The sequence below is a fragment of the Physcomitrium patens genome, chromosome 11 (genome assembly GCF_059467195.1).
Source record: "Physcomitrium patens ecotype Gransden chromosome 11, ASM5946719v1, whole genome shotgun sequence".
NCBI classification, from domain to species: Eukaryota; Viridiplantae; Streptophyta; class Bryopsida; order Funariales; family Funariaceae; genus Physcomitrium; species Physcomitrium patens.
The window spans coordinates 16,328,350-16,354,419 of record NC_143420.1 but is presented as its reverse complement, the minus strand read 5'-3'; the positions used below and the strand labels follow the sequence as shown (position 1 = coordinate 16,354,419).

The 26,070-nt window shown below is 38.5% G+C and overlaps 2 protein-coding genes and 1 non-coding gene across 15 annotated transcripts; all 3 read right to left on the bottom strand.

Annotated features, from left to right (window-relative positions):
- Positions 1-10,444: 10,444 nt before the first annotated feature.
- Positions 10,445-10,517, bottom strand: TRNAK-UUU (transfer RNA lysine (anticodon UUU)). The gene has a single exon. It is a non-coding gene; the product is annotated as a tRNA-Lys (tRNA).
- A 710-nt stretch (positions 10,518-11,227) lies between these two features.
- LOC112288697 (uncharacterized) lies at positions 11,228-15,423 on the bottom strand. 6 transcript variants are annotated; one of them, XM_024533169.3, is made up of 8 exons: positions 15,111-15,423; positions 14,708-14,767; positions 14,441-14,607; positions 14,105-14,180; positions 13,821-14,010; positions 12,377-13,563; positions 12,066-12,114; positions 11,228-11,731 (listed from the first exon to the last, which is right to left on the bottom strand). In XM_024533169.3, exons 1-8 carry the CDS (start codon positions 15,164-15,166, stop codon positions 11,615-11,617), a joined length of 1,902 nt encoding a protein of 633 aa, XP_024388937.1. In that variant the 5' UTR covers positions 15,167-15,423; the 3' UTR covers positions 11,228-11,614. The 6 variants fall into 6 exon arrangements, with proteins under 6 accessions (XP_024388937.1, XP_090110562.1, XP_024388936.1 ...); XM_090254436.1 differs by having other exon boundaries at positions 14,105-14,203; positions 15,111-15,406; XM_024533168.2 differs by having other exon boundaries at positions 11,395-11,810.
- Positions 15,424-16,005: 582 nt separating this feature from the next.
- LOC112288698 (uncharacterized) lies at positions 16,006-22,515 on the bottom strand. Of its 8 annotated transcripts, XM_090254438.1 has the most exons (9): positions 22,082-22,377; positions 21,219-21,676; positions 20,022-20,064; positions 19,327-19,812; positions 18,351-18,926; positions 17,500-17,937; positions 17,161-17,238; positions 16,588-16,949; positions 16,006-16,402 (listed from the first exon to the last, which is right to left on the bottom strand). In XM_090254438.1, the coding sequence occupies exons 4-9, from the start codon at positions 19,357-19,359 to the stop codon at positions 16,120-16,122; spliced, it is 1,770 nt and encodes a 589-aa protein (XP_090110564.1). In that variant the 5' UTR covers positions 19,360-19,812; positions 20,022-20,064; positions 21,219-21,676; positions 22,082-22,377; the 3' UTR covers positions 16,006-16,119. The 8 variants fall into 8 exon arrangements, with proteins under 8 accessions (XP_090110564.1, XP_090110563.1, XP_024388939.1 ...); XM_090254437.1 differs by lacking the exon at positions 21,219-21,676 and having other exon boundaries at positions 22,082-22,515; XM_024533171.3 differs by having other exon boundaries at positions 21,219-22,509.
- Positions 22,516-26,070: the final 3,555 nt, after the last annotated feature.

Sequence of the window (26,070 nt, the reverse complement as noted above, 5' to 3'; positions counted from 1 at the left end):
GTTAATAATTTGATTTTTTGAATTTTAAATTTTTTCAAAGTTTTATTCTTAATTCAAATATTTTTTATGGTAATTTGGTTAAGACAAGCTGATTAAAATTATATATATATATATATATATATATATATATATATAAAAATATTATATATAAGAATATTAAATAGATCCATAATTTTATTAAATAAATCCACCTTTCATGAAGCTTATGATATGTATATATATATTGAGAGAGAGAGAGAGAGAAAGAGAGAGAGAGAAATGAATGATAAGCAAACTCCAAGCTCTTGGAATGTTTTTAGTTTTATTTTGAATTTTTAATCAAAGTTTATGCATCTTCAAATTATTATCACTTATCTGTTGACACTCACCAAAACCAAAAAAAAAAGAAAAAAAGAAAAGAAAAAAAAAGAAAAAAAAAACATAATCATTTCTTCAATATATTCTTTATTCAAGTAAAATAAAAGGTTATATTAATGTAGAATTTTAAAATTTTATGTACAATCTTTATATTAAAAATACGAAATTATTAAATTTTGATTTTTCCATGGATTCAATTTTTTACTTGAAAAAATAAACAACCATATTCCTCATCAAGTTGCATAGAATAAAGTTTATATTTTTTTTTTGATTTTTTTTAAAAATTAAATAAATAATAATTTTTTATTTATATTTTTATTTTAAAATTGATTGAAATAAAATAAACTATTATATTATTTTCGAATCATGCTTTTCAAAATAATAATAATAATGAATAAACAAACAATTAAACATAAGAACAAAAGATTACTTCAAAAAAGATAATTTTACATGAATTTAGTTTTCAATTTATAGTTATGTATTACAAAATCATTATAGATTTATACATTTTAAACCATAATTCACTAATATTTAGATTTTTATTTCCAATAAGAAATAAAAAAATCATAGAAAAATTAGTATTTATGTGAATTTTAAACTTAAACTATAATCCCACCAATCTATTCTATAAACCTATTAAAACCTTTACCTTTTTGTGAAGATCCTAAAAATTTATTATATTATTTTAGATTTTTCAAAGCCATATGATATATCCATATTATTTTATTATATTTTAATTTATTATTTATTTATTTTTAACTTATATATAGGATATTATATTCAAATATAAAGACTCTTCAAAAATATCAATACAAACCATATGTATGAATGTATATATATATATATATATAGATATATATATATATATATCAAATAAATCAAAAAAAATATATATATATCATTAATTACAAATAATCTACCAAATAGTCGTTGAATTCATTCAATATTACAGAAAATGGGACACAAAAACAAGAAATATTAATGTAGTTCATGTACTATTATATGATTGTAAAGAATATTTCAAATAAGTTTAGCAAAAGATAATAGTAGTCAATTATGGCATCTATAGCTCTACAAAATAATTGTTTATAACTGCTACAAGTATAACTTGGTACATACAACATCACTTAATAAAATATTATAAGATAATCACAAATATGGAAATAAGAAAAATGGCAATAAGAAACTTGTGCAAGAGATTTATCACTTCAATACAAGAAATAATGTAGTTTGGTCCCTCTTTAACAGGGTTTTGGATTCAACATAACACAAATGATTGGATGTTCAAGATTACAGAAGATTATTGTCAAAATGTTTTCACAATCAAATCAAGAAACAACCAAATTATAGAATGAACTTCAATTAGCGTTGGGATAGGTTGTGCATTCCCCCAACCGACAAGCTTTTGAAATGGGCTGTTGATCAGATGGAATCCTAGAGTTCCTAACTATGGAATTATCATGCACGGGTTACAAGGAGAATGAAAATTCTAGGTGGTGGTCCACTACCTCCTGGTACGTCCTTCATGGGTATTAAGATACAGACTGCTTTGTCACAACTTTTACTTCTATCCATGCGACGGTTTTTTATGTTGTGTAAAAAAAATGGAAAAAATAAAAATAAAAAACTTCACGAAAATCCTAGTTACGATTTCAAAGTGTCGTGTCAGGGCTGTCGACGGTACCACTCCAGCCGACCTCGAGGAAACAATCACCCAAAACAAGCTCCAAGTTCATTGCACGACGGCCAACGGAACCTGGAGTGCCGACGACTCCCTCCATCATACCTCGGTGCTGCAGCTGTCGATGTTTTCTTCAAGGCCTCAGAAGCCCCTCATTCTCATTCAAATTCTTCAGCAAGTTTCACGAGGGCGGGAGAGATGGCGGCTGGCCTCGGACCATGCAGACCAGGTCCACACGAATCCTCTCCTTGCGAGCCTCCTCCTCCTGCAGCTGTTATCGACGAGTCCACTGCCGCGAAAGAGCAGACTGGCAGACGCCGATGAACACTGAAACTATCAGACCTGCAGGAGATTGATCCATTGCGGCGTCTCTCTTGTTGAAATAAACTTACTGGCGCACTGGATTATTCGAAACCTCGCACTCATTCTGATTTCAAATATGACCCACGTCTCGATCGGACTGCTTGCATGGTGTTTGCTTACTGGTTGACTGGAGATTATAGGGGGGGGGACTGAGTAGAGTTATCTTCGGCGGTGCGCAGAAACCAGTTCGATCGTTTCCGCAGATGCAGATGTGCCGTCACTAGCTCCTTGGGGATTCATCACCGATCGAAGCTCTGGTGCGTGATTGATTCGGCTTGTGTTAAATCGACCACTGTCACCGCCCTTCGCCGCCGCGATCCGCAGGCTTTCCTACGGCGACATGGGAGTATCCCATTGGTTCCGGAACTTTTCTGACTACCATGCAGAATGTGTTTTTATTCTCTTCTCTTTTCTTTACTTAGTTTCTAAATTCATAAAGAAAATTAGCTTAAAATTTGAAATAATAAAAACGTGCTTATTGGAGATTTCTTGCACATTCCTTTCAGTATCTCAGTTTTTGGGAGGGTATACGAAGTAGGAATTCTATTAAATAAAACAATAACTTTAAATGCATGAAATACATCAATACATAATTTGCATCACATTTTATTTATTTATTTATTTTTATTTTTAATTTGACTCTTCTACATAACTATCTAAATTGCTTTAAATCAAAGATAAAATTTTGCTTTTGTCCATTATGTGAAGATGGCCTTTCTTCAACTTGTAACATGTTTGCAGTAAATGGTATACTTGCTCTACTATCTATCACTATATAATAACCTTGTGACCTCTTTTATATATTCTATGGTTAATGTTTGGATGATAACAATAAATTTAAAGTGAATAAATAAAATAAATAAAATCATAACTTATATTGACATTACTTTTTAAATATTTGTTACAAATTTTGCATAAGGTCTAAGTACTTATATATATCACATCTTCTAAACTCAATTTAATATTAATGAATAACACAAGTAATAATTATAATTATAATTATATTAAGTATTGAATAAAAAAACTTATTTCTTTGTTTCTTTTCTTTTCTTTTAAATATAATATCTTTATTAATTGCTCCAATGCAAAACCAAATAGCATCAATATCTTCTTCTTTTTTTGCACATATTAAATAGCTAATAGTTTATAGAATATATTAGCATCTAAAATCATATAATCTTACTTTTGGTCAAATTTTAGAACATCTTATTGTATGTTAGTCATAAGTATACTTTAGCTTAATGTACTTTGACTATATGAATTATAAATTACTTATTTATTACAAAACATGCTAATCTATGTAATCATTGTTTCTTCTTTAGATCTTGCAATCATTTTTGCCATCCATGCTTTGTTTCATGTATTGAGCCATAAGGTATTACATTTTGGTATTTTCAAATTCTAAATTTGGTGTCTCTTCAAATAACTCTTTTGTATTCATTTAGTCATTTCCAAATTTTCTTCCTCATGTCATCTTATCAATTCATGATTGGTTCTAAATGCCAAATTATTTTTTTGTGTTTAAAATATCCACAAACTAAAGTTTCTAAGCAGTGTATATTTTTGTTTAATCTCTTTGATTTATAAAGAATTGTTAACACAACATCCCTAATTCTTATTGCTACACTCCACATTACCTCAACTCAAGTTAAATTGACTAAAAAGTGCACTTGTATGCTTAGGACATGTTTGGCATTCCAATATTTAATTCCATATTAATCCAAAAATATAATAAATAATAAATAAAACATGTATTTTGGCACCCAATAAGTATATATATGTATATATATATATATATATATGAATTAAATAGTTTTTGAAGCAAATATTCTGTTTTTTTAAATAAGAAAAAATTTAAAAATCATAAAATATTCTGTCTCCCTGCTTTAAATCTAAGAAAAGAAAAAATACTCAGAAGAAAAAGACATATTTCTAGTGGCTATTTGTCTACAAATAGGATGATAGATATTCTAAATTATATGTACATAACAAAAAGACATATAACATGGAATGTGGCTATATCAACTGTGGATGTAGGGTTAACAATTCTAAAATTATATTATTAGGATCTTTTATCCACGTAATAATCCATACTGTGAAGTAGTCCTTAGTTATGTGACTGCATGGCGCATTTGACATACGCACTCTGGTGCTGCATTCAAGCAGATTGCAATGCAACGGCAGAGATTCTGATCAGGGCGGGGAAGAAGCGGTATAGAACCTCCCAGCTTCGGCTCTGGCTTGCTTGCAGGAGGGCAGCAGAAAAAGCAGCGGTACCGGCAGAGACACTGTTCGATGATCGATGCAATGATGCAGGTGGAGGTCGACACTCATCTCACAGCTGGATAGGCATCCACTTCATTGAATGAACTTGCAAGCGAATGCGAAGAGGCGCGCGGCCACCAAGAAAGGTTCGCCGCCAGTTTGGTGCTCTCGCAAAGGCGGAATAAGATATGCGGAGGGGCTATGAATGAATCCAAGCTTTCCTGATGTTCACGACGATCGTGGTGATGCTGGCCCCACGCGACGCGTCAGAGACTGCCACCCTTCGCAAACCACCCTCACTTCCTCCTCCTTCTCCTCCTCGACTGAACAGACGAGCACTATGAGAGAAAGTGAGGCCGCACCTTCGAAACGGCTCCGCTTTGTGGTCTAGAGCTGCAACTTCTTAGAACGTGGGTGAGGGTCGTGGCGATGGATCAGATGGCTCCAACTCGCGGGCGTCCCCCCGCACCAAGATCCCTGGCACTGTTTCGGCCTCGTCGAAGAGATCGTGTGGCAGTAGGCGGACTTGGTCTGGCTGGGAGCGACTTCAGACCGACAGGGTTCTGACAGATCCCGCCACACGGCGCTCGTTGCTGCGTTAGCTTGTTGACGATAGTGGATGGGTGGGACAATCATCGCTGTGTGGGAGGAGGTGCCGGGGTGCACTCGACGGACTTTTGTGATGGTGGCTTCTAAAATAGGTGGCTTAGTGCGTGGCTTATCAGGACAGCATGCCCAGCTTTCAGGTTCCCATTGATGGCGTTATTAATAGGATCATTATTATTTTCTCGGAACACCAGAGAGTCGTTATTTTCATGCTTGCATCCATCAAATGAGGATGGAGATTTTACAGCCGAGGTTGGAACTGGAACTGTCCAACCTTTTGGTACCATCCATCCTTTGGTAGACTCTTGTAGACCGCATTATTAACTTTGCAAGGTGATAAAAGAATAGAATCTTTCCATTATTGATTATCTCTTTTTTCATTATTACATCTCTACTACTTGTTTATCCATACGCATTGGTCATTCTTTATATCACCCTTCGAAAAGATTTGTTTGGATGTTGGGTTTTAAGGGTTAATGCTAAATAGCATTATACAGGATCCCACTATTTTGTAATTAAAAAAAATTATATAAAATTTCAAAGTATAAAAAGAAATGTACACACCATGGCAAAGAACACACAAAAAAAATGTAAAAATCAAAATTAAAAAAGTTTTGAAGTTCATGTTAATTTTTAGGTTTCTAATCCCCAGAAGCTTATTCTGTGTTTCAACTCAAATTTTAACCATACCTATATCATTTAAGAATAAAGAAATATATACATTTTTCTAACAGTACAGGGCTGAATTGATGGAACATCATTCCCTGCCCTTGCTGTAGACTGATGGGCATGATGTTATTTTTTATTTTATTTTTTTGAAACACAAGGGGGTCAACCCTTTTGCTGAAAGAATTTTAAATTTACTTGGGTGTTTCATGTGAACAGATGGTTAACAGTCGATATGATTCTCAACAACAAATATACAATTCAAATCTCAGCCATGAGGACTGCTTTGTCAGTTTGAGCTGCTAATGAATTCATTTATTAGCTGAAATGCTCTTCCATCGGATTGTGTCTGAGACGCCTGCGACGGGGCGATCCAGGCTCAAACAGAATCTCTTTTGATCTCCTTTCGATGATATCGAAAAATCGTCATAAATGAAGTTATAGCCTCGAAGCAGACACTGGAAGTGAAGACTATCCATTCCACAGTTTCAGCTCAATGGGAATCTGTGTTACGTAGAGTTAGGGGAAGCCTTAATGGATATGGAGCTGGGCAACAGCGTCGATGAAAAATAATTGGTGACGCAGTTCTGCAAGCAAGAGCCATGCAAACCATTTGACCAGAATCCAGCCATCTTGGCATTATGTCCTATTCCTGAAATTTAAGAGGTTCTCCAGGGGTTTGGCCGTCGTTGCGTGGAGTTTTCTTACAAGTTAAGTGAGACAAAAGTAAGTAAGTGAATAAATAATAAAATATAGAATTGAAGTGTTTGAAGGAATGAAAGTAAGATTCGGGTACAAACAAAAGTTTCGAAGATTTTTTTTTGAAGAGAACCATGCTGTATTATCGTCAAGCATCTTGTAAATAAACTTGTTTGATGAAGAGAATGGCTAAAAATGTTACCCGTATTTCTTTGTAACCATGTAAATTACCAAGTTTCGGAATGTAATAGCTTAGTGTATAATTAGCAAACATTATATGGTAAGTCAGAACTTCACTTCTATCTGCGAAGTTTTGTCAATTTTTGCGTTTGCCTTCCACTTCTTCTGTTGTTTTAAGAGGCTATGTTGATGTGCAAAAGATTTTTCCTTCTTTATTAAACTCGGCAAGAGCGTATCAACAACGATGGCGACGTAAACCAGCGCATTGATGATTTCTCCCTAGTTGTCCAGCACTCACACATGCTCCATGTGATCGAAGATGATACGATTCGAGGTTGACGGCAGGTTGAGACCATCCCATACGAGAAACTCTGAGCTGCAAGCTTTATTGGAAAATACCGTACATGCACGTATCAGGTTTTGTGACTGCGACCAACTTCTGCATCTCCAATGTCGACAACAGAACATTGAACTGATCACATCCTTTAGCAAACACGTTCCCTTCCTGCATTTTCATAAACTGAAATCCTCTTGGTTGCTGAAACTGAAACTGTAATCTCAGTAGTCACAGAGATCAGCCCCAGCTCGAGACATGTAGTGTTTGCTCGGAATCACCACCCAGTTGCCGTTAGACGCTTTCCAGGTGAAGTGAAAACATCTGTCTCACAATATTATGCTTTCGATTCATGGTTCGGCTGCAGGGTCGACGCCTTCTTGTCGCAAGTGAGGCCTCAATTGTGAAGTCCTGCTGCATTGAAAGCCCCCGAAGGCTCTTCTGTAGTGAAAGTTTTTTGACGGCGAAGGAAACCCTGAATAGCAGGAAGAGATCGACAGGGATTGAACTTTCTGAGATCAGCAAAATATCCTCAATAAACCATTGCAATTCCACCGAGTAGTACATAATAAGAATTATAATTATATTTGCAATTAGGGCATTTAAAAAAAACCAAACCAAACCAAACCAAAAAGAAAGAAAATCCCTTACAAGCTGTATTGCAGATGTTTCACTTGATTCGTGTCGTTTAACTTTACCATAATTTTTAATTAGATTTAGAACACAATTCTAGTTAAATGTAAAACATAATACAGAATTCTTGGGTGTATTTTTAGTTCTCTACCCACTGTTTTTAAACACTAACTTTTCTTTCTTGTAAAAGAAACATTTTTATTTCCATATGAAGGATACACACACACACACACACACACACATATATATATATATATTTATATATATATATATATATTCATGCTATATTATCTAAGTGAAATTAAATCACTTGCACTACTTCAATCAATATCATCCTCCAATCAGTCTAGTACCACAGTGTAAGATTATGCAAGTTCTGCACCATTTAAGCCATCTTTTGAAAGCCTCAGGTTAAGCCCTTCACCTCCCTGGTTCAGACCAGTCCTGAACTTCAAAGACAAACGATGCAGACCTCAAGACACATCTGAGATGTGAAGAGAGAGCAATCCCTGCGATCCTCAGTGATGTTGCAGACCAGAGGCCAAGAGACTGGTTCTTTCGCAACCCTGATTATGGTGCTTCAGGATCGATGCCGAAGAAGTCACTCGGATGGTTTGCCCAGCGCCTTATCAGGTCCTTGTCGATTCACCGGACGCATGTTCAGAACTCCTTAGAAGTATTCGTGCATCGTCAAGTTGCAGGAAGTGGTAGAAGATCAGAAGCTTGCGCTGTAAAGTGCTGCAAAGGTCGAGCACTGGTACAGAACCCCGGTCATGAAGCACTGTCAGTCTGATTTTGGTTTCTAACGCAAATAAACCCACTGGTTGCAATTGCGTGGAGTCGAGACCATTGCGAGGTTGATCGAATGCTTGAATCGGCATCGCTAATTGTGTGCACACTGAAGAAGTTCGATGGGTCTAGACATGAAACCGTGTGGGTCTGGTTCGAGGCCATAGTGTCGGTGGTTACCTGTCCACTCGGCCTTAGCTGTTGGTGAGTCCAAGGTTTCTACAGAACACTAAGTATTTTGCTGATTGTTAATAGAACTATGTTAATTGAATATTAAATTCTAGGTTCATGTTTTCATATTCTTCTGAAAATATCTGTGCATTGTCAGTGACAAAGTTACTGAACTCTTTGAAATTTTTGTAAAGGTAGTTGTGATAAAAAACACTTCAGATTTTTGTTTACATTTTTTTTGTATATTTTTATTAAGTAATTGGTTTATTTATTTTCGTTGCCAACAAATTTGGATGACAAGCAATATGATAAAATAGAAAAAAAAAAAAAAAAAAAAAAGAATTAGTTAGAAAACCAGAATGCTACATAGTGGTTTAATTACATGTGCATTAGTTGTGAATAAATTACATAAGTTAGTTGTAGAATACTTATTAATCTAGTTGTCTCATGCATGCTCCATACCTAGTGTATCAAGACATAAGACATGTTGCTATTTTTTAATTCTTCAATCAATTTTACATTTACTTAGTGCATTCATGCATGCATGCATCGTTGTTATTAATATTTATTAAGAAAAAAATAAAATATCTGACCAAGGATTGAACACGAATCTTGTAAGAGAACATTGCGGTTTGAGAAAATTTAGCGGTAATACTGAAGTGGAGGAACGCATGCATGGAATAAGTATGGGGCCCTGTAGCCATCACATCGACAATGCCCTCCTCGGGAATCTGCACACAACGGCAACTGTAGAAGAATATCTGAAGTGCATATTTAACCCACTTCGGAATCCTCCGCAACAGATATCATCTGGATACCCGGAGATTTATCAGCATTGTCGATCTTGCATTGCACTGAGACACCACTGTCGATCTTGCATTGCACTGAGACATCACTGTCGACCTTGCATTGCACTGAGGCATCAATGTCGATCTTGCATTGCACTGAGGCATCATTGTCGCCGCGGATCCCACCCGTCAACGCCGATGCCGATGAAACAGTGCCAGTGGAGAGGGCTCCTGCAGGCATCTTGTGAGCTCGATATGCAGACACGGATAGCGGGGGCTCAACGCATGGGTTTGACCCAATCCACAACGCCCACGGTGATGTTCCCCGTCGTGTGGCCGAACACCATTCCCCTCCCGGCGTGGGGGTGCATCTGCACACGACCCCAAGAAGCCTCGCACTGCAGGTTTGTGGAGATCGATTCCAAGATGTGATAGATATCGACATGGGGAATTGTGCCTGATGGAGTTGGAGTGCGGTTCGTGGGCTGGCGAGTTCACTTAACCTGGATCGGAGACAAACCGCGCTAATAGAGAATAGTAAAGCTCTGACACGATTCGTCTTCGAGGCGAGTGACATGCACACGCAGTCTAAATTCTCCCAAGATGGCTTGTGAAAGGTGCGTGGGGCAGCAACATTCCACTACTCTTTCAGGAATACGCGGAGTCCGATCTCCTTGCCGCGGCAGATGAGGCAAACTAAGGTTGCGTGAGTTGCGCGGCATTTCGAAGCTATAACTAGGAACGTTCATTTAAGCTGGAGTTGACATGAAAACGTTTGAATATTCTTCATTCCTAGGATCTGTTAGGATTACATTAATCATTCCAGTGTCTACACCACCAAAACACTGGCCTCCGTCAACTTAGACAAGAAGTGAAGAGGGGGGTTAACAATCAAAAGTTAGCGTCTAATTCCGCCGTCCGTGGGACTCGAACCCACGACCACGTGGTTAAAAGCCACGCGCTCTACCAACTGAGCTAGGACGGCTCAATGCTTCAAGATCTTCGCTTTACATATCTATATACATATATATATATACATAGATATTTAATTAAAGACATGACGCGTTGTATTCGCGTCTGCAGAAGTGGTACGTGACCCTCGATTTGTCAAGGGAACCTTTAAAATCCACGTTGCCAGTTTACTCTTTGTCGGATTACGCTTACGTCGAAGAATCATTGCATTTCATAAGGAAACCTTCGAAGTGGAAGTCATGAGTTTTACGTCAATGCTTACCTTTGAAGTCAATGTCTCATTAACAGATTTAAGATCGAGGTGGAAGAAACGTTGACATTTGTGCTTTGGACCCTTCGTAGGCCGTTCATCTCTTCCATACGCACTCGTGCCAAAGGCGAAAGGCAGCGCCACGGACAACCAAGGTTTCGAATAAAAATTTCCTCTAAAGTAGACGCTGCATCATGAATAAAAATAACAATACAAGTCAGTCTCTACTCTCAACTCCGTCAGCTAAGTCTTATGGGCCCTCGGTCCACAGGACTCTCCGATCTCTTCAAGGACTTGGGGATTAGGAAGTGGAGAATTGTTTAGCAAACATTCGAATGATACCGTAACATTAAGACCCCTGTATAGCCAGCGAACTTTCTGTATTAGAAAAGTAAAGATCGAGTTTGATTTTATTTTGGTGAAAATTGAAGCCAAATCATAAAGAGCGGTGAACAATGATGCGTGCTCAGTGATTTCAGCGAGTGAATATTTTGCTGTGCTCAATGAGTGAATTGCAATGAGTGTTTTTGACTTCTCTGGTAAAGGGATCTTAAGTGGCATCCTCCACTCTATATCGAGGGAGAGAAAACTTGGCGAGTTAGGTGTCACGATCGACGAATTATGCGTCCTTAAGTTCATGATCATTCAATGCTTCGATTTTTTTTTTTTAAAAAATGTTTTGTTTTTGTTTTTGTTGTTGTTTAGTTCTTCTTGCTAATTATTGTTTTTTTTTTCTGTTCACTGGAACCCAATTATACTTCAGCAGTTGTGGGCGTTCAATTGCTACTGCTTACCCCCTAGACCAAATGTCCTAGAAATTGCAATGATTGCAACCTTGGTCATTGGTGCTGCCTCAAGTCTCACGCTGTCCGCTTCTTGGCTGACTTCAAATTCACGTGTCCTTTTTCGAGCTTGTGCTTCTTCTGAGCATCCCCAAACCCCAGCATGTCTCCGAAACGCTTTCGGATTGTTACTTTCTGCATAAACGTTGAAGCGATACGTACACGTCAGTGCCCTCCTTGTCTCAGATGATGCTGCCTTGCCACTGAAGTGATTCTGGCATTACATTTTACAATCAATTAAGGATAATTTTTAGGCTCGGAAGTGTTCATTGAGCTGCAGTATATTTACAGGCACTTGCGATACAACACTCACATCCGAGTCCCATGTGCATGGAGAGTCGTTTCTAATTTTCTCACGTATTTCTCTCACCAAATCATATGCTGCTTTTATTTACCCAGAAACAAGACAAACTGTTTGATGATCAGATGTCAAAAATTGTACAAATGGCTGCTCGGAGAAGGCATGTACCTCTAATTTGGGTTTACCACCTTTCGTAGGAATCCATTCTGGAAGTTTCCTGAGGAAGTCACAGTGTAAGAAATTAGGCCTGAACAGTTACGTTCAATTTGAATCGTTGGCTAACAGCTGTGGACCAGCTTGGATAGAACCAGCATTGGAACAAACTTTAATACTATCTCTAAACTAGTGTCTTGTTATGCTGAGCTAATTGAAAGTCTTGCCAACTTCACTAGAGTTTAACACACCAAACGCCGTGGCTCTAAGCTATATTCTGATCTATACATTTAGATCAGGGAAATTCACGGCCGGTAGTAGGTTACCTATATTGCCAGCTGAACGCCAGTCGCGGGGAGGTACTCAATGCACAGCAGGGCAGCTTGATGCTGTAGCACAGAAAAGATGGCTGCTCACGAAGTATCATCTCTCCAGGAGGCCAGTGTATACACTTCACATCTTCCTGTTGGTCGAGGGACCAATACTCCAGCTTCTGTACGCTGATCTTGAAGTTACTATGGTTGAGGAGAGCAAAAATGACATGCCAATAAGGTTCCTCCCCTTCTGGTTCACAAATTTTGGCTCTCATGGTCATTTCCACCTCAACAAGTTCCTCGTCTCTGGAGCATTCTTCCACAGATTTGCTCTCAAACTCATATTTGACTCCAGCGTTCCCACAGACAGGGGAGTGACACATATCATGCTCATCAAATTTCTGGACTCCTCCATTGATGTCTGTGTTGTTAGAGAAAGCCTGCATTCTTCCAGGACACCCAGGTCCAGCATTTGGGGGTAAACGTTGTACTTCAGTTGTCTCGGAACCATTCTCCCCAGTTAGCGAAGCTGATGATCCATTGGCGACCATGGCAAGTCGCAAATCAGCATCGACACTATATTTGGTCTCTACTGCCTTAGTTGAAGCATCATGTTCACCATCTGAACTCGCTGAATAGTATTCATCAACTGTAGAAATCAATTCATGAGATTGAGTGACGTCCTCGGCAGCATCGTCCATAAGATTTCCTATTTCTTTCATGCATCGATTAGCGTCAAAGGTTGCCGTGGATTCACGATCGGCTGGAGAACTGCACTGTGAAGGGTCATTGGATTCTCGTCTTCCAACGTCTCCAGGTACCTCAGGAGGAAATATGGAATGGTTTGGCCCTTCATCCAATGGTAATGTGGAATATTGACCTTCGTTAGGTGCAGACTGCGCTTGGATAGAAATGAAGAGTGGCTTTTGGGATGAAACACAAAAAAAATTCTCTGCAATCGACGCTGGCAAGGAATTTTCATAGGCTTCGGGAATTGCAGAGGCCGTGTCCTTCAGTGTGGTGGTGTGTGAGGTTCCTGAAATCTTAGATTGTCCATCCGGTACTTCGATTCTCACAGGTACTACGATGGTGGGAAAGCATGGCTTCTGGCCAGAAATCGTTGGGAAAAGCTCACCTCTGAGGGGAGAGGACTCGCTCTGAAGTGGACTTGAAAAACACTTAGTACTAATTTCAGTAGCCTACATTGCGTGCCAAACAAGTCAGGTAAGTAGGATGATCACTGAGGTTGAAAGAGCCTCAGTGAGAGAATAGCGAAGCGCAAAATATTTTTAACTCGAACTAGTGCAGCAACCAGGGAGAGGATTCAGAGGACCATATTAGACTCCAGTTTCTGTGGAGATTAGACGCACAATTCCGTCAAGTGTTTCAAACAACTTTGACTTTCCTCTTTTGGAACGTAAAAAAATTATTTGCACGTGCGTGATACATAACTTACATCCATGTCTTGGTAATTAGCTCTTGACATTTTGGATATTACGTCTGCAGTTTCGTCCTTGATACAACCTTCGGATTGCTGAACAGTATCCTCGAAAACAATTTGAAGAATATCAGCAGTCAAACCATCTTGGTTAATTTTCATTTGTCGCTGAGCATGTACGTCTATGGATTCCAAGTTCAGCTCCTTCCTGGTCACGAAGAAGGAGTAAGTCGAGCAGAGGGGAAAGAAGGATACCGACATTTATGATCAAAACGGGGTCTCCTTCAAGTAGTACATCTCACCAGGCATATTCAATGTGCTGAACAAGGATGCTGTCCACCTTCTTCTCCAGGCTGATCATGAAGTTTGAGTAGGCATCTGGAAGTTACATACCATCATGCCTTCACAATGTTCATTCAGAAGGCAATTCGCAGATATGAACATCGCCACACAAAAACAATACGACATAAGCAGATGGAATAATTCGCAACAACCATACACTGTCGAAGATGGTTTGTTTATTGCCAACAGGCACTAAATTAATCCTCCGATGCAAAAAGGAACTGATAACTTTTTTTTTGCATGAGTCGAGCCTGTATAAGGTATTCTATGCTTTGAACTTGGTAGGAACAGTTTACCTCCAGTGGAACGCTTCCGCGCCAGCAGCTCGAGACACCGTTTGCGGAGTTCTATGAGAGTTTTTGTGTCGACATCCAGTATCGCTATCAAGTTTATGACTGACTGTTGAGTAATTGGAGAAGCATTTCGCCAATCACTACTTAGACTCTTCAGCTTCGACAAGATACTGTAGTTCAATGGAACGGTGAAACGATGAGAGATATTTTGTATAGAATAAATATTTGGCAACACAAATCCTAGAGTACATAATGATAAAACAAACGCACCTGCGGCTGCACAGGGGAAAAGGATTCTTGTGCGGTGCCGACCAAATAAGTTCCTGTATGCTGTGAAACATTCAAGAGCAAAAGCTGTCGTGAATTATTCTGACAGAGAATAGAAGGAACACTTACATTATGTTCAGATTTCTGCTTAGATTGAGAATCCAGAGTAGGTCGGAGTTCTTCTGGATAAAAATAGGCAAATAAAGACACCAAATATGTTCCGAAACGTACACGATACACAGGAGTACACCATTCAATCACTAGCCAAGAAATTGAAAATTTTCAAAAGGCAGTCAGATCACTACTTCCAATATTAAACGGGAATTTTCCGACGAAACACAAGAGCAAGGCGATTGACGCAGATAAATGCGATCAACAAACACAGAGGATATCAATCGATTCTCACAAGGAAAATTCCCGTGTGATCAAGTCATCTAAGCACCGAACTCTGTCCATGTTCATTCCCAATCCAACTCGCGAGCTCCCCCACCAAGACGGTCAGTGGCATCAGATACAGGCAAACGCCGCAAAAAACCATGCCACGAATTGCAGCCACAACGAGACCCTCATCGATACTTGAGCTACTCGTCACTCTGAGTGCAAGACACTGTCCGCACACAAGCGCCACTCAAGCTCAAATCCTGACATCGCCGCTGTGAATTGGCGCTGTGGCAACTAACGCGCGCTCAAACATCGACACTTTCTCGTGAAGTTCAAATGGAATTAGAAGCACCGCAACTACACCAGTATGGTGCCGAGGCAGTTCCTGAAATCTATGATTGTGGTAGATACACTTGAATCCATTGACATCACCCTCTGAACAGATAAGAACTACAGAACCCCTAGATTTCTGAAATCCTAAATTCCATGCCATGATTTTTCAAGCATAAGCCATATTCTTTCGGTTGATTAGTGGTCAAATAAGAGAGGTATTTAACAAAGATTCGGAGGTTTTTGATGCGGATAAGTTGCTGGCATGAGTTTTCGTGCGGGATGGAATCGAAACATCAAATTTGAGCGAAGAAAAATCTCTTCACAATAGAATACAGTGAAGAGAGCACTCCTGCAGGTAGCTGATAGAGGGATTTGATAAGTCATTCCAAATCATGGTTCAAAATGAGTGTTTCGTTTACAAGATAAAAGTCGACTCGTTTCTGTCAGATTGACAACTTGATTGAATGACACAAAAGAATAAAAGTAATTGATTACTTCAGTAACAACTAAGTGGGCAGAAAAATGGAATAGGTCAAATGGGACAGTTTGAAAACCTAACATGATATGAAGATTGACGTAAGATGAAATTGATAGAATTGTGTGTTCGCGTTAAGATATGGTGATACAGTAAAAATAATTTAGGATCTTTCATAATCTGTTAACACGGTATAAGAGGTTGATGGATAGGCTGATCGACCTGGTTACAATTCGTCAAGAAAGGAATAAACACTGTAAGCAGAAGAAAAATCAATGAGAGAGGGGTGACCCTGCATCATGTGACCAGTTATAACACCAATCCAAAGCCCATCTGCTCGCGCCACTAAGCCTCCACTGAAGCCGGTAGGGGTAGCGATAGAGCCTCCTAATCGACCCTTCGTAAAATCGATCTCCAGAATCTCCATACTTCCAGCTTCCGTTATTATCCCGGGTCGGACCCTAACGTCAGCTATTTTCCCCACTTCCGACTCCCAGGGCTCCTCGTATCTGCACAAATTGTTCTTATTAAAGAACTGAACAATTTTTATCTTACGATTCAACTTCAAATTATTCTTACAGATCTGCGACGGCGGTAAAATATGAAGGTGTAAGACATTTACATACAAATCTATATCTGTATATGTAAATATATATATATATATATGGCGGTATATATGGTTTGAAATGGACACCCAAAAACATAGACTTGATCTCCTCGCTCGGCGTCCACACATGCTCGGTGGGGAAGACTAGCCGGGCCAGCGACCATGCTCAGGAAGGCTAGCGCAAAAGTTTTCTGCCAAGGGCGAACGCTGAAGAAAACTAGCCCAAATGCGGTGCTAGTTAGCATCAGCTTTGCCACTTGGATCTCTCCTTTGCAGTCTTTTATAGCGATCTCCCATCGACCCTCTACTGTGTTCACGCTCGTTACCCAGGCCGACTTTCGGCTTTTGGAATCAGTGGGTATGAAGAGAACAGCAGTTCCCAAAACAGCTCCCGTCTCTCGGTCAAGCACCATACCACAATAATGTCGAACATTCAACCACACAAGGTCCTGCAAATACGTACCGGGTATGGGTTGAGTAAGTTCTGACACTTACCATATGTTTTGTGGAACAACCAATAATATAACTAACGACAAACTAGATAAATACAAAATCAACCCTACGGTGCTGCACAGTTACAAGATGCTCATCAATCATTGAAAAAATTATCACACTTGCGACTAAACCCTGACGTACTTCACGAAGCCTACAAACACACACCTCTGGAGATATAACATGGCGACATCTCTCTGCTCCATGGGTTTCAGGGAGACTACGTGAGGTTACAGGGGTAGAATCCTGAAAACAGAGAGGATAAAACATGATGAGCTCGATGAAAAGCACGTAGAAATCAATAAAGGCCACATGCAATCCCGAAATTTAATCAGCAAAATACGTCAGAAATAATCATAATAGCTTATGATTGACTCGTGCATGGAAAAGGTGGAAAAAAAAAAAGAACGTTTACGAATTCAGGTGATTATATTCACCACATAAATTTGGTTGCACGGCTTGATCGTTGCTTAAAATGCTTGCAGACGTATGACCTTAGAAACTTACTTGGATTCTCTGTCGCTCCTCCATGCGCTGCCGTAAATATGCCTGTCGACCAATTGAAGCAAATTTATAATTGGCCCGAACTTCACGCACAGATCCATCCTCCGATCCGAAAGAGTTTAAGGAACTTCTAGAATCCTCTTCAACCGAGGGTTTTGGTAACTCATTGAGATCAAGGGATTGGGCGGGTTTCGTACGACCCTGCTGAGGACGAGGAGGATTATGGGAAGCTGAGGGTGGACCAATTGATTGCGCTCTTGTATAATTAATACCAAAACCAGCATGTGGAGTAAGGGGTGGTATATTCCTCGCGTCAAAACTCCGTTTCAATGATAAGCTTGGCAACAAATCATTAACATTAGACGCATGAGATCCACTGCAATCAGTAGATGCTGTCTCCAGAGATAGAAAATTTAATTGTTTCTTCTCGGTCCTCTTTCCCTGTACATTTTGTAAGTAACAAAAACACCCAAAAGTCAGTACATCAACCATCAATGATACATACAGAACCTCAAACTTATACGGCAACAACTAATCATGTTCGTGAAAGATTTCAATGACTAGACCATGACATCACCACTTCACAAAACTGCTAATCAAATGGTAATTAAAGAACCGTAAAAATATTGTGATATACTAACGTGATCATAAAATAATAGGTTATATCGAGGTCCTAAATCTTCTGGCCACCACTATCGCCACAATGCTTCAGCGATGCACCTATCATACGGTGGGCGGGAACTTATTCAATACACTTCCCAATACCTCCATCTCGAATCACATGTTCATCCCATGGAAAAGGATAATAATGCAGGTGCTAATGCAAGTTCGTTCTGAGAATAACAGTTGCTTACATATCTAGACAAATCGCAAAAGCGTTTAACAGGAGGACCTCCTCCGCTCTCATTATTGTAGTCGTTATTTTCGTTCGACGCTCGCTCATCGCGAGTGCAGGCATATGCCGTTGAATTTGAGTAAGGGCCATCATACACTCTACTGGAACAAGGATTGCTTGTAGCAGCTGAACCAGAATGATCCAGATTTCTCTTTCCACATCCAGGTTCGTTAAAAGAAAGGCTACCAGATTCTGTGCAATGGTACTTTCCCCGGGCTTCTTCTAGTAACTTCTTGTGATCTAGATGGATATTGAAAGATCCAGTTGACTCTTCTGTATTCTCAAATCGACGACTGTATGTAGAACCGAAGCTTGAGGTCTGGTTATTGTCCAATTGAACAGCACCAAACTTGTCAGTTGAAATAGTGACTGCTCCAAAGCTATCAAACACGACGGGCGGCTTATGCGAGCCATCTGCCACAGGCCGATGGTAACTACTAACTGGTGGTCTCGATAGAATATAGCCTGGAGCCTTCAAATTACTGATTGAAGGCTGTTCGTCGATCACACGGATTCTTCGTTTCCCTATGTTTTCCTGGTCAAGTATTCACCTTTGCAACGTAAGTAAACTGTACAACAAAGGCCTCCAAATATAATCATAGACTACAGGATGCTTCATAAATGTTGTCTATGCACGTTCCAATGTCAACCGAAACAATCTTGCCTCAGCACACGATGTTACAAGAAATTATTGCAAAACCACACCGCACAATTCAGTTGGATGCCTAGTTGCAGAAAAATAGCTTGACACAATCCGAACGAACTAAAATGTCAATCACTTTTCAACTCATACTCAACTAACAATCATAAATGCAGTGATGCAAAACTTAAATTTTCATGTCTTTCAACAGTGATTTACGACAATTGATCCTACTTGTGACCAAGATTATTCAGGAGGTTGCGTGTTGTTAACAGTGGGTTGGGTTGAGGAGTACCTCAGGATACAATTCCTCGTCGCGGAAGTTCATTTGATGGGAGCTGCTTGTGCTACCAGTTTCTCAGGACTTTATGCTTACATTGCTTCTACATACACATCGGCGTCGTCTCCTGTAAGTTGCCGTACCATGGACCCATATAAAATAATCATACTCTTGTCCACAGCTACGCCGAAGGCACACCTCCAAATTTTCAAAAATTGGCGGTAGCTTGTACGGAAGTGACGATGACGTATCAGATCACAACGAGAATAGCTAGGCATGAATCAGGACTTGGGATGGCAGGCCCTCGAGCAGTAGTTTTTCAAATGCTACCCTGTAATTTGATGCTCAATACTACGAAATTGGTACGATTTACGTTTGAGCTTACAAGACACTTCATGTAGGGTTCAAGATATTGTGGTATTTCGGGAATGAAAAAGTGCCTGATGCAGTCTCAATTTAAAGAATAGCCAGTGAATAATCTAGTTTCACCCATCCAAATGACTGTCGGGAGCAGACAAGAGGTAGAATTAGTCAAGCTGCTATGAAGACAGCTATCGTACAATGCTCTTGGAATCTTTAATTTCACTATGGCAACCAACTTTAATTTTTTAATTCATTCAAAAAAATACATGAAGATCTTATTAAAACTTAACTTTTGTCGAAAATGCCTTCAAACGGAAGTCAGATTTTCTTGAGGATTTGGTGCTTACCGGAGTAGAAAACACATTTCTTGCAAAAGGTTAACTCCGACTCCTGCACAAAACACAACCCAGAAGACTTTTCAGTATCTCGAAGCTCCACTAACTTTTGAGAAGAAAAATACAAGATCTACTCCACTTGCAACTGTCAGAATATAAAAAGTGACATTTCAAGAAATTCATCAATTGAAAAGCATCCGCAAGCCCACGTACATTTCGCATGTCTCAATACACCGAAAATATGATGCAATGTTGGAATGTTAAGGTTCTGGATTGTGAAAACGAATTTTAATTTGAATATGTACGCATTAAATTGAATCCCAATTGGGTGACCAAGTATATTGTATTTCTCGCTAACTCCTACCTTACCAACAAGAGTCCAACAACATAGTCCCATTTTTTTCATTTTCGAATGTCTGCCAAGTACATCGTACTTGTAGATCTGAATGACTACAAGCTTAAATTTCATTGATCTATATTGGATTGTACAAAGCTTAGAGAAAAAACTACAGTCAGTACAAATTAACTTGTGGAAATGATCAGTACTGAAACTATTCAGACAAATCGACATCGAGGAGCCCAGGAAGCAAAAGCTTGACGTCACCAATATTCAAGTTCAAAGAACGTCCAAGTTCTCTACCATCGGTGCCTACATCAAAATGTCTACTGGAGAAGAACAAGTCAATAGACAATGCTCATTTGCCTGCCAATTAATGTAAAGAAAATCAAACGACATACTCCCAAGGTCTTCAAAAGATAGGAAGGGATCAGCGGGATGAGGCGGGGGAGGGAAGTAAACGAAGTCGGAAGATCAATAACCAAAAGCAGCAGAAGCGTGAAAAGGAGTATCTTGCTCGGCTTAGCCGCGGCGACTATTATTTGGGAAGCACCTTTACTCAGACTGCAGATACATACGTAAGAAGTAGGACATAAATCCATACTCCTCCTGGTATAGCGATGTTTCCGACCTGGATGTGTCCAAATCATTCCTTCCAGTTTTGAGAATAATACCGTGATACTCCCTTAAGTCGTACCCTAACCCTACCAACCGGTTCGGCTGAATTCATCATCCAGTAGCGGTGGCTGTCCTCACGCTAACGAACATAATAGAAAGAAGGAACGTTCACAGAAAGGTCTCCAGCTGGAACATAATTGCTTATCGTAAACGAGAAACTAGTTACTTATCACCAAAGATCATAGTAGCAATACCGTATCTGAACAGCACTACCGTCAAGTGTACCCACTCGACCGCCTCTCTGCTGGCATGAACTCTGGCAATCATCATCTCAACCGTCTTCCAAGCCTCAAGTACACAAATCATGACGGCTGATTCTTCAAGTTAACAAACGGATGCATTTTCTCTATGCGCTCGCCGCTTACGCTGCAGTAAAATGCGCAGCTACTCCAGGTAATGTTGAAGTCGTGCTCCGACCTCCAAGGACCACGGTAGTAGCACTAGGAATTTCCAGGAATATTAATCTTCGAACCAATTACAGTCTTCTCAAATTCTCTCACGACCGAGTGGGACCGATCGCAGAAACCGCACAAGCTTCCGCAAAGTTGCAACTTTGATGTACGAAGGTGAACCTTCAGACCTTCCGAACAAATGCGTACAACTAAACATCAATTCATGAGCATATAAATTCTAGAGCCGAGATACCGAGCTACTGCACCACATCAAAATTCCTCCGTAAGTCGAAGATTGAAGCAGATTAGCGTTTACCAGAGCAGTAGGGCGCTGCTCCTGGCCTCCAAGTTGAGCTAATCTCTTCAGTCCAATAACTCCCAAAAACCAACAAAAAGGAAAAAGTGAAAAGCATTTCTAAGGGCGTCGTCTATCTGACACTTGACCATTGTACAAGGTGAGAGTGCGTTGTACGTTTCTATATTAAGACTGTCTACTTTTCTACACCTATCCTGACATAGATCCTCTTCCCGTTTACCGCTCCCTAACAGCAACTCATTCTCCAGCTGCGAGCACCTTCCACAAACCTCCAGCCTCATATGCAAACAACACAATGTATGCAAATTTGCAACACCTCACACCTCCCCCAATGTTCTCAACACCGCACCTGTATGCATTCCCGCAAACTCTCAAAAATCTCGCCACGAAAGACCTTCGCGCAAACCACAACACGAGTGCAATCCCACCTCCCCCTTCACGTCAGTCCTAGCACCTGCAACCAAACCACTCGCAATTCACGACTCTATCCAATTTCTATCCTCGTTATCCCTCGTCGCGTTCTCTCTCAATCCCTTCCAGTCGATGCCCAGGCCGCGACAACCCCATCGTTATGTTCATGAGAAGATTTCTACGCCAAGTGTTGTATTCGTCGTGGCGATTGACCCAGACGCGGCGGGATCGACGAAAGGAAGGAAAGAAGGAAGAGGAGGGGATGGGACGAGCTCCAATTCCCGCCAGAGGGGAATTATGCGAGAGTGGGACACGGTGAGATGAGTGCGGTGGGCAGCAGCGACAGGACAGGGTGGGGGCGGGAGCGAGGAGTGGAAATAGGCGGGGGTGTTGGCCCTGGGATAAAGATAGCGTGACGGGGGGCTATGGCGGGGTCCTGGCCCATGTGGGACGACGAGTCGGCGCACGGTGTCACGTGAAGGCGGAACCAGTTTTGAAAGCACCCCCATCAATCCCCCTTTCCCACTGGTCCTCGTTCCTCTTCGACCACGTCCCCGTTCACACACACCCTGCTCGTCAATTGGCACACCCTTCATCGTCTTGTTCTTCTACTTTAGAAACATGTGAGGATCTACCTCGTCGCTATTGAAAGAAAGAAATAGGTTGCATGCTCATAGAGTCATTATTCAAGAATAACGGATGAGGTAGGATCTATGGACAGTAGGAGGTGGGGTTGTGTTCCACCTTACAGTGTTTCTATCATGTCTAGTTTATTAACTTTGGTTCATATTTTGGCAAACTAACTAAAAACAAATATTGTGTCCTTTTTAGAGTTTTTTGAATCTATATATAGATATGGGAATGTTAAATAGGTCCAAGATTTTATTAAATTATTCTAACCAGCATTAAAAGAAAAAAATTATCTTTGGATTCATTTCTCCACTATTGGATTTGCAACCAATAAAAACCAACCACATTCATCATGATTACCAAATATCATTCTATGCTTACTCTTTGTATCTAGTGAAGGACCAAATGACTTTTATGCAACAAGCTCGAGGCATCATTTTTTATTTAAAAAATCAACTATAAACATTCTTATTTTTTAACATTATTTCTAAACCATATGTGTGTGTGTGTGTGTGTGTGTGTGTGTGTGTGTATATATATATATATATATATATATTAAATGGACTTTGAAATTAGAATTAAATATCAATAATAAAATTCACCTTTTGTCTCTGGGAATCAATGGAAAAATCAGTGAACCTGATGTTTAGGGGTTAAAAATGAAAGATATTGTTGAATGTTTAGGTTTCATTGAATTTTCATCAAAACGTGAATTGTAAATGAGAGATGTTGGGTTGTTGTTTTACCATCACTTATGACAGTGTATTTTAATAAAAGCACTGGAGATTAGTTTTAAATAGTCATTAATTTAAAATCCTTGCTATTGAGTCAATAATAATGTTTTATCACTGAATATAATTTTGAAAGACATGTGTATATATTAGTGATTCATATATGTATCCTGTAATTTAACTGTACAAAAATTTAAATATCGTGTTCAATCTCGAAAATAAATTATTTTTAAAACCTTTGTCAACTAATGATATGACCGTCATGAAAAAATTATTTTGATTATTCCAACGATGGAAACAAAAACAAAAATAAAAATAAATATGAATGATACATACGAGATCACCACAATGATTTGATGCTCTTCAATTGCAGAATCATTCAATGTATAAAAACATTCTAAGTCCTCTCTTCATTTATTGTTCAAAGTACTTTAATATACACTGATGAGATTTTAACATAATGTATGTTGTGTGCATTTGTAGGTAAAAGAATTATGCTTTAAATCAAGCCACTGCGACAGAAACAAATACTAATTTCCAATACAAGAGATATTACAATTCTTTCAAACTTCAACAGTAAACAAAGATATAAACGACAACTGAAGCTTTCTGCTCACAAACCATGCTAAAAGCAGGACAACTATAATATCTGAATATATGTACATTCCAAAAGGGAAATGTAGAACATTTTAGTATAATTCCGAATAAATTCTACAAATATCTATAAAAGCATTCACTGTTTACATACATTTATACACATATAAATAAGATTATATGACATGGTGGATCCTGGGAATGTACCATTTTGATTACGGTGTATGGGAATCTGAGACTTCATGCAGAGATAAGTATGTTACACACATGCAGTATTCGAACGAAACAGTACCATGCCCTGAAGGTCGGACTGATCACCCAGAAGATCAAGTCAGAGGAAGATCATTGTGCTCATCCTGGCCGTGCACTTCCCAGCTTTGTTCCCGTTTCCATATCCAGGGATTTCAAACAAAGGAGGTAGATTAAACCATGGAAAGATGAGATACAGAAGACAAAATTTGGGGAAATAGAAGGAAAATAAGGTAAGCCTAATGCTGCTGATTTACAACGATGGCGGCTGTACATGAATGCTACAGACCGTGTTTTTTGTCCTTCAGAAGCTTGAATGTCAATTCTCTTGACAGCACATTGGTTTGATGGAGCAGCAAAGGTGGCACGGGTCCCTGACGCCAAAGGGCTCCTTGTCAGTGGCGATGGTAGTACCTTCCTTACATCGTCTACGTTTCTCATATATATATATATATATATATCTATATTTATTTATACACACACACAAATAATTTTATTTTAAAATTAAATAATTAGTAATTTGGCCAATTTTGTGTAAACTGTGTGTAAATATAATAGTATAATAGAGGTTTAAATCATATCATATGGATAATAATATTTTGTAAGTTTATTATTATTAGAATAATATTTCAATAGAACATAGATATTACATCAAGAAATAGGTTATATAAAACTTATTGCAAACAAAAAATAATTTTTTAAAGAAATTCTAGTAAAAAATTATGCCACATTTTGGAAAATGACTTAATTTTGGAATAATAGTTATATAATTTTAGAAAAATTTCAAAAATAGACTCTCAAGATTTTTAAAGATAAGAATTTTTTTCTTTTTCTGATCCTTTGATTGACTAATAGCATTTTTTAAAGAATTTATGAAAGATCCTTGAACAAAGATGTTCCTTTGAGATAGCTTATTAAGCCTTTATACAAAAGTTCTTTTGATGGAAGGTACTCTATTAAGTAGATGTTTTATATGAGAGACTAAAAATTTAAAAACAAATGTTCACAAAAGACACTTTTAATAAAAAAATCCATTGAAAACTCCTTTGATTGTGACCAAATAATAAAATATGATGCAATGGACTTAGCAAATATAATATAAATTAATTAATTTTTTTTAAAGAATGAGCTAAATACTTTTATTAATTTAAATTGTGGAAAAAATATTTACGACAAATAATTAAAATATCTAGATTTATTTACAAAAATGTATGATCCTATTTAACATAAGAATCCTACTGAGAACTTGAACCTAATGATAACACAATTAAAGTGCCTCCATTTAAGAAACCTTTATTTAAATTTATCATCTATTTTTTCTTTTAAAAAAGACCTTGTATAATTCTAATTTTAAATATCTAATAAAAATAATAAATTTATATAAATATTATAAGTATATATTTTTTGATTTGATAAGACAAATTGAATAAGTTATAAAGGTAGAAAATAACATAACAAATCTTTATTAAGTATATTTTGATATTTATAGTTATATAATTTTTTTTTATAATTTTTAAAGAAGATTTCAAGACTTTAATAAAATTGAGTTTTATTACTTTGGGAGCCATTATGAAAAAATGGAACAAGATTTGAAGGCCATAAAAACTCTATAGCTATTTGAGTGTTTTAAAACATCATGGTAAAGTCAAAAATGAAAAAATACGAGTTTTTCTAGTAGAAAATAGGAGGACCAACAACTAATTCAATCTTGTAAGATGGGAGG